The sequence below is a fragment of the Nerophis lumbriciformis genome, linkage group LG31 (assembly GCF_033978685.3).
Source record: "Nerophis lumbriciformis linkage group LG31, RoL_Nlum_v2.1, whole genome shotgun sequence".
Taxonomy (NCBI): domain Eukaryota; kingdom Metazoa; phylum Chordata; class Actinopteri; order Syngnathiformes; family Syngnathidae; genus Nerophis; species Nerophis lumbriciformis.
In genome coordinates, this window is record NC_084578.2 from 21,356,157 (window position 1) to 21,365,000 (window position 8,844).

Consider the following 8,844-nt stretch of genomic DNA (forward strand, 5'->3'; position numbering starts at 1 on the left):
GGATCGTGAGATCGACAGGCGGATCGGTGCGGCATCTTCAGTAATGCGGACGCTGTATCGATCCGTTGTGGTGAAGAAGGAGCTGAGCCAGAAGGCAAAGCTCTCGATTTACCGGTCGATCTACGTTCCCATCCTCACCTATGGTCATGAGCTTTGGGTCATGACCGAAAGGACAAGATCACGGGTACAAGCGGCCGAAATGAGTTTCCTCCGCCGGGTGGCGGGGCTCTCCCTTAGAGATAGGGTGAGAAGCTCTGTCATTCGGGGGGAGCTCAAAGTAAAGCCGCTGCTCCTCCATATCGAGAGGAGCCAGATGAGGTGGTTCGGGCATCTGGTCAGGATGCCACCCGAACGCCTCCCTCGGGAGGTGTTTCGGGCACGTCCGACCGGTAGGAGGCCACGGGGAAGACCCAGGACACGTTGGGAAGACTATGTCTCCCGGCTGGCCTGGGAACGCCTCGGGATCCACCGGGAGGAGCTGGACGAAGTGGCTGGGGAGAGGGAAGTCTGGGCTTCCCTGCTTAGGCTGCTGCCCCCGCGACCCGACCTCGGATAAGCGGAAGAAGATGGATGGATGGATGGATGGATGGATGGTTTTAATATGGTTTCTGTAGGAGGACAAACATGACACAAACCTCCCTAATTGTTATAAAGCACACTGTTTATATTAAACATGCTTCACTGATTCGAGTATTTGGCGAGCGCCGTTTTGTCCTACTATATTTGGCGGTCCTTGAACTCACCTTAGTTTGTTTACATGTATAACTTTCTCCGACTTTCTAGGACGTGTTTTATGCCACTTCTTTTTCTGTCTCATTTTGTCCAACAAACTTTTAACGTTGTGCATGAATGCACAAAGGTGAGTTTTGTTGATGTTATTGACTTGTGTGGAGTGCGAATCAGACATATTTGGTCACTGCATGACTGCAAGCTAATCGATGCTAACATGCTATTTAGGCTAGCTATATGTACATATTGCATCATTATGCCTCATCTGTAGGTATATTTGAGGTCATTTAGTTTCCTTTAAGTCATCTCAAGTCAATTTATATCTCATGACACACTATCTGTATGTAATATGACTTTTAATTTGTTTGCGGCTCCAGACAGATTTGTTTTTGTATTTTTGGTCCTATATGGCTCTTTCAACATTTTGGGTTGCCGACCCCTGGTCTAGAGTTATAGGAACACTCTGCTGTTTTTAAGGACATTCTGTAAAAAAGCTAGTCAAATATCTCTATGACAACACCCTACTGTTTTTAAGAATCCACTGAAAAAATGTAAGTCTCTCAAGTTTTTTGCACTAAACTCGTGGGCCACCATTTGAATAGCACACATTATGAAAAAGAGAGGACCTAAAATGGAACCTTGAGGAACACCACTAGTGTAACTAAAGAAGTTGAACAAATGACTACTGACTGCATCTGAAGTAAACAAGCTACAGCAACACCTTAGCTACATAAATCACATTACGAAGAATAACTACCAAAAAGAGGAAGGAAAGGAATGCTCTGAGGAAGGCCTCAGTTATGTAAATCACAAGTTTGGACCGGAGTGTTGCTAGCAAGGTTAAAATGCAATGCAAGAATCTACCAATGTGTTTAGAGTAGTCCAAGTTCCTCTATACAAAAGGAGCACTCTCGAGTTTTTAGGAATTTGCTACAAAAATGTGCCTCCCAAGTTTGAACTGAAGCCAGGGGCCGGTATGGTGTCATTCCTGGACCGGATTTTGGCCCCCTGGCCACCAGTTGAATAGAACTGCTATAAACTGAACAATCAAAATAAACAAGATTAATTATGCCACAGGTAACAATTTTAGTTGCTTTGCCTGCAGAGCATTAAGTGCTGCCTCCGGTGAGATATTACTTGAATAAACCACCGGTGGCTACATATCAGCATACTTTGCTTACTCAGTCACATATAATCTTACAGTCCTTCGCTGCTGTTGCTAAGTAACAGCAGCGAAGGACAATTCACATGCACAAACACAAATGTCCACCAATGTGTATTTCAGGCGCATGTTAGCTGCACACTTGTGTTTGTCTTCATTTACTGCTGCTGTTCTCACCAGCACACTTGTGATTGGTAAACTGGTACTTATAAGAGAATCTTTCATCACACACACTGCAACTCAACACTTTCTCACTGGAGTGTGTTCTCGTGTGTGCTACAAGTGTTCTTCGGTCACAAAAGCTTTTGTTGCAAATTGAACACGAAAATGGCTTTTCCCCGGTGTGTCTTCGCATGTGTATTTTTAAATATTGACCTCGTGTAAAACTTATACCACAGATTGAACAGGAAAAAGGTCTCTCTCCTGTGTGTATCCTTGTGTGTGATGTCAAATGTGCCTTCCGAAAGAATCTTTTGCCACAAATGGAGCAGTTGAATGGTTTCTCTCCTGTGTGGATCTTCATGTGTACGTTCAAATTTCCCATATGGCTAAATGTTTTCCCACACTCAGAGCAGCTGAGTGGGTTTTTAGCGTGCCATGCCTTATCAGCCGTAGAGTCTTCATCATCAGTGTCAGGATTGCGTGACGTGTCGTCATTATCTGATAGTGGAGCAAAGAGGGTTTCTGCTTTTGATGCTTCATCAGCTTCTGTTATCAAATGTTGAGTTAAGATGGTGCTTGGAGGCTCCCCCTTTCTCTTTTCCTCACTTTCACTTTTGTCATCATCATATTCACTCTTCACAACGACACTAATCACGGACAAGTCCTCAAGTCCTTCGAGCTGTTCTCCCACCTGACAGACGCTATGATCCTCCTTTTCCTCTTTAATGTGAAGGAGCTGTGGCTCCTCTTCTTCCTCGTGTAAGTTGGTGGGCTGTGGTTCCTCCTCTTCCTCTTTTAAATGGTAGGGCTGTGGCTCCCTTTGCTCCATCCTGGCACTCCACTCCCTCTGCCCAGGGGAAAGATAATTACTGATGTCTGCTGAGGAAACAAGAAGACAGACACTTGGTTTAAAAAGGTTCCGCTTTGCTCCATTACATAAGGTGTTTTTCTGCACCAGCATATGTTCTTTCAACATTTTTGAGGATATCACCAGTGTCCCTCACTGTACGCAGGACATCTCCAACTGATGCATGAAATAGTATAATGATGTGCGGGAAATAAAAAAACCTTGCGTCAAGTGTCTAAATGTTTTGACATGATTGTATGTAAGACTGTACGATTACAGGTCATCTTTAATTGAGGTTTTAATTAGTGCTATAGCGTAACCGCATTGTTGAGCCTTGTGTTTCTTTGTCTCTCGCTTCAAACGGGGAGAAAGAGGTCTTACTCTATATCGCTCTCAGCACCTGAGCGCATTTATTTAACAGTAGAATTAACTGAACACAGTGAGCCCTTTTTTCAGTCATCCAGAATCTTTGTCTCGGTAAGCGGAGAGCGAGACCGCCAGCTTTCCACACACAGGAAAAATGGTCAGAAAGCCTCGCCACTCGCTAGTGAGAAGTGCCACAAAGTAACAAAAATTAAGTAGGATTACTTAGCCAAATGTCCTGTTATGGTAATATTTCAGTTTCACACCGGATGGGCAATATAAGCCCATCAACACTGACGAACGAGCAAGATTGCTGTAATCATGTGATGGCAACAAAAAAAAAAAGACAATGCACTTAAAGATATTCAATATTTATATCAGTAAATGTTTTGCTTACAGAGATGAGAGTCCATTTCATTTTGTTTTCGTTAATTTATTTAGGATAAAGTTATTTACGTTCAAATTACAACACATGGTAAACAATTCTACAGTAATGAGTAATAGGATAACATCATTTTAAATGGTTACTTGCATTATTATTATATATTATGGTTACATTATAAACACTGTATTGTTTTTTATCAGGTTACTGCTTCAGTTTAGGAGCATAATGTAGACAAAAGCTCGGAGTCTGTCTGCATAAAGCCCAATATTTTTTTAAGTAAATTATGGCATATTGTGGCAACTTTAGACATCAATATGTTGATTGACAGTCTAAAAGTTACATGTCTTCCTTCACTTCATATTTTCGCAATTTTATGCATTCATATGTATAATATATGAAAATCGAGAATCAAATTGCAATCACAATTTTGGAGAGAAAAATCGCAGTTAGGTTTTTTCTCAAAATCGTGCAACCCAAATTGTATGTATAGTAGGGGTTCAACGATTCGTCGACATTGACGCCAAAAATCACAATTAAAATTTGTCACTGACAAATGTGTCAATAATAGTTAATGACGTCATTGCTCGTGTTTTTCCAGATGAAAATGAACACAGACTTAGACTTCCTTTTTATTGTCATTCAAATTTGAACTTTACACCACAGATAAGAACAACATTTCGTTACATAAGCTCATGGTAGTACAGGATAAAAAAAGCAATAAGGTGCATGTATAAATAAATAAATATAAATAAATAATATATAAATATATATATAAAATAAATAAATATATATAAATAAATTAAATTATAAATATATATATACATAAACATGCGCTTGTCAGTGCTACTGGTGACTGCCGAGGAACAGGAGGAGACAAATGGCTCCGGCTACTGCAACAACACCGCCAGTGAAGACTAAACACGTCAAAAACACGAATAACTTGCTGAATTTGCAAAGCGGACCTTGCTTTTAATGGCAGTCGGTCAGTGATGCTGGAGCATTTGAAGTAGAGGCATGTCGGACATCTAACGGATGCAGTCGCTGCCTTTCCTCGGTGAGATAGCTTATTACTTTGCTAGCTAACAGCATAGAAACAGAATTGTGTGAAAGTAGATTTAACTATGAATTTATACAAGGTCTGCCAACTAAACTTTGTCATTATACCTGTGTTCATCTTTCTAAACATACCATCACAAAAAACACCTTTCTTTCTGAAGAAGGTAGATACATTTGGTTAAGTTTTGGTTTTATTGTGGCTATTTTGAATGTCCTTTATTTACATTAAATCGTTTATTTACATTACATTGTCTTAATTGTTAGAACATGCCTAGAAATATTTGAAGCTGAATATGAAATCTGATGGCTAAATTAGAGCAACAGAATACATGTACGCTTCATAATCCCATTAGTCTACTAGTTGCTAAAATAGTTGACCAGTGAACTATGGAAAATAGTTGTTACCCGTAGCTGCAGCAGCCCTAATGTACAGTATGTGTTAGGCAATTCTACTCTTGAACCCTTGCACACAAAAGGGTGAAAATGTGTCAAAACACAGTTTTATGAAACCAAAAACATGGGGTAAAATGCATAACATACCCAGGAAATGAAATTGCAAAAAAAAAAAAAAATCTATCTATAATTGATTAAATCAATGTTTTAGCAGAGTTACATTCCGTACTCAGTGTTTCCCATACATTAACTTATTATAATTTATATTATATAAAAAAAAAGTACCAATGATTGTCTCACACACACTAGGTGAGATTATCCTCTGCATTTGACCCATCACCCTCACCCCCTGGGAGGTGAGCGGAGCAGTGAGCTCCCGGGAATAATTTTTGGTGATTTAACCCCTAATTCCAACCCTTGATGCTGAGTGCCAAGCAGGCAGGTAATGGGTCCTATTTTTATAGTCTTTGGTATGACTCGGCCGGGGTTTGAACTCACAACCTACCGATCTGAGGGCGGACACTCTAACCACTAGGCCACTGAGCAGGTTAAAGCAAGTTATCCTTTAAAGTGTACACTGTAAAATTGACAATAGATTTTACAGTAAAAAAAACCTGTCCATTTTACGGTAAAATTCTAGCGACTGAGCTGCCAGTTTGATTGTTGTTGTTTTTTTTACCATAAAATCTACAGATTTTAAAAAAAAATGTGTATGTAAAAATAAATATCAATCAAATGCATCGGCAATCATGTAATATGAGGCAAATCCTTTTACATTTATATTCATGTATATCCACTGTTACACACCGCCCTCTGAAGGCAGTCTTGTGGCCCTCAATGAAAACGAGTTTGACACCCCTGGTCTAAAAGTTAAAGTGAAAGTTAAAGTACCACTGATAGTCACATACACACTAGGTGTGGTGAAATTAACCTCTGCATTTGACCCATCCCCTTGTTCCACCCCCTGGGAGGTGAGGGGAGCAGTGAGCAGCAGCGATGGCCACGCTCGGGAATCATTTTGGTGATTTAACCCCCAATTCCCACCCTTGATGCTTAGTGCCAAACAGGGAGGTAAAAGTTAATTTTTCTTTTAAAGGGCATGTTACATGTTAAAATAGGGATGTTTTGGTGGAGTCAATTGATTTCAATGGGGCTGATTTGAGATACAGGTAGGGCTGGGCGATATGGCCTTTTTTTAATATCTCGATATTTTTAGGCCGTGTCACGATACACGATATATATCTCGATATTTTTCCTTAGTCTTGAATGATGATGATGCATATAATCACAGCAGTATGAGGATTCTATGTGTCTACATTAAAACATTCTTGTTCATACTGCATTAATGTATGCTCATTTTAAACTTTCATGCAGAGAGGGAAATCCCAACTAAGTCAATTGACCAAAACTGTATTTATTAAACAGTTATTAAGCAGTGGCACAAACATTCATGTCATTTCAAAAAAGAAAGTGCAAGATTGTCAGACACATTTTAAAACAAGCTATGAGTGCACTTTTGTGCATGATGTCACTAAGATGACATATCAAAACAACACTAAATTAAAGTGCACTTTTTGTACAGAATGCCACTACAATAGTTTAAAACAAATAAAGTGCACTTTTGTGCATGATGTCACACAAGTTATTTCAATAACTGTCAAATAAAAATGAGCTGCATAATAGGAAATCAAATAGTGTATGTCCTCCGCTATGTGGTAGGTTACTGCGGACGTTATCTCCTTCTGTTGTTGAGTATTTTTTTCATACGGTGTTGATGTGGAAATAGTTGCCTCGGCATTTTGTTGGTGTGGCACAGAACGGAGATGTTGACATGCGGAGTAAGCACTCTTCATTCTCTAACAGGTGACTTTTCCAATGATGCTACATATTAGCAGTAATGCTACTTTTTGTAGCAATGCTTTTGCCCCACAATTGACAAATTACGGTTGTTTGTTCGACATATTCCCACTTGAAGCCAAACCACCGCCAAACGATGGACCCCCTGCTGTTTTTCTTGAGAATTAATTCTTCCTTCATTTGTTACCAGATTCGCATCTTCTTTCTCTCGTATTACCACTCGCACCACAGCTAACGTTACCCATGCCGCTACCTCTCTGCTCCGCGAGGGCGTATACGTATGTGACGTATGTAAGAAGGTGCGCTTGTTTTATGTCTCTGTGAGAAGGAGAGACAACAAAGAGTGAGAAGAGCCTGTAGTGTAATGCCCGCAGCTAAAAGCAACTGCGTGAGAACGTATACTCGAATATCACGATATAGTACTTTTCTATATCGCACAGAGACAAACCTGCGATATATCGAGTATATCGATATATCACCCAGCCCTAGATACAGGTGCTAAATTAGGAGTTGGGTGGTATCATGAACCGAGCTACCACATTTAGGATACAACGCCCAGCTTTAAATTGGCTAAGAATAGTAACACGCAGTATCTTGCTAAAAGTGACCTGCAGGCTTCTTACACCTTTTCCATGGGCAAATTCAAGCACTTTTTAAGGACTTTCAAGATCAATTTTTCAGGTTTTCCAGTACCCTTCAAAAGGCGAAAACCAGTGAGAATCAATCCATAGCCTTGTTGTTTGAGGTCACCAAATGCTGTCTGTAGGAAAAATACGGAAAATCTGCTAAAACCTAAGCCTAACATTGAACCAGCAGTTATCATTAACTGAATGGGGCATAGAGAATGAAGCAGTGTTTCTGTAGACTATTCAATGTCATTGGTGTTTGCAAACGTTGTTTACTTGTTTGTTTGTCTCATCATCATTCATATATACATCATTCCTTACAATAAATAACATTAATTATTATTGTTTACTTGTTTGTTTGTATCATAAATCATGCATACATCATGTTCATTAAAACGACAACCACCTGGCATGATGGACCGATCAGTGACACTGTCCTCTTGGGGGCGACACAGTACGGCTCTGGCATGACAACAACCTAATGTAAGGGCTCGTGCAAAGCCAACAGATCAAGCGTGTAGCTTTCATTTTTAAGGAAAACGTATTTAATTTTTTTCCATTTTATAATTAGCCTATTGAGTCAGACTGTCGAGAAATATGATGAACATTTCCTAGCATTTACAAGCACTTCACCGAAAATTCAAGCATTTTTCAAACCTTGAAAACACAACGTTAAAATCCAAGCATTTTCAAGGTTTTTAAGCACCCGTATGAACCCTGGACCTGACAGTGTTATAACTAGGGATGTCCGATAATATCGGACTGTCGATATTAGCGGCCGATAAATGCTTTAAAATGTAATATCAAAAATTATCGGTATCAGTTTCGAAATTATCGATATCGGTTTCAAAAAGTAAAATTTATAACTTTTTAAAACGCCGCTGTGTACACAGACGTAGGGAGAGGTACAGAGCGCCAATAAACCTTAAAGGCACTTCCTTTGCGTGCCGGCCCAGTCACACATTATCTACGGCTGTCACACACACAGAATGCAATTCATACTTGGTCAACAGCCATACAGGTCACACTGAGGGTGGCCGTATAAACAACTTTAACACTGTTACAAATATGCGCCACACTATGAACTCACACCAAAGAAGAATGACAAACACATTTCGGGAGAACATCCGCACCGTAACACAACAGAACAAATACCCAGAACCCCTTGCAGCACTAACTCTTCCGGGACGCGACAATATACACCCCCGCTACCCCACCACCCCCCAACTCTGCCCACCTCAACTTCCTCATGCTCTCTCAGGGA

The 8,844-nt window shown here is 40.2% G+C and overlaps 1 protein-coding gene across 2 annotated transcripts in view; it reads right to left on the minus strand.

Moving 5' to 3' along the window:
* Positions 1-183: 183 nt before the first annotated feature.
* LOC133574319 (uncharacterized) overlaps positions 184-8,844 on the minus strand; it is a 10,108-nt gene continuing 1,447 nt past the window's right edge. The window contains exon 2 of one of the 2 annotated variants that reach the window (XM_061926469.2): positions 184-2,929. In XM_061926469.2, coding sequence (XP_061782453.2) covers positions 2,046-2,929 — 884 coding nt within the window. In that variant the 3' untranslated portion in view covers positions 184-2,045. Of the gene's footprint in view, positions 2,933-8,844 lie in introns of both variants that reach the window. The other variant, XM_061926468.2, reaches the window with a different exon arrangement.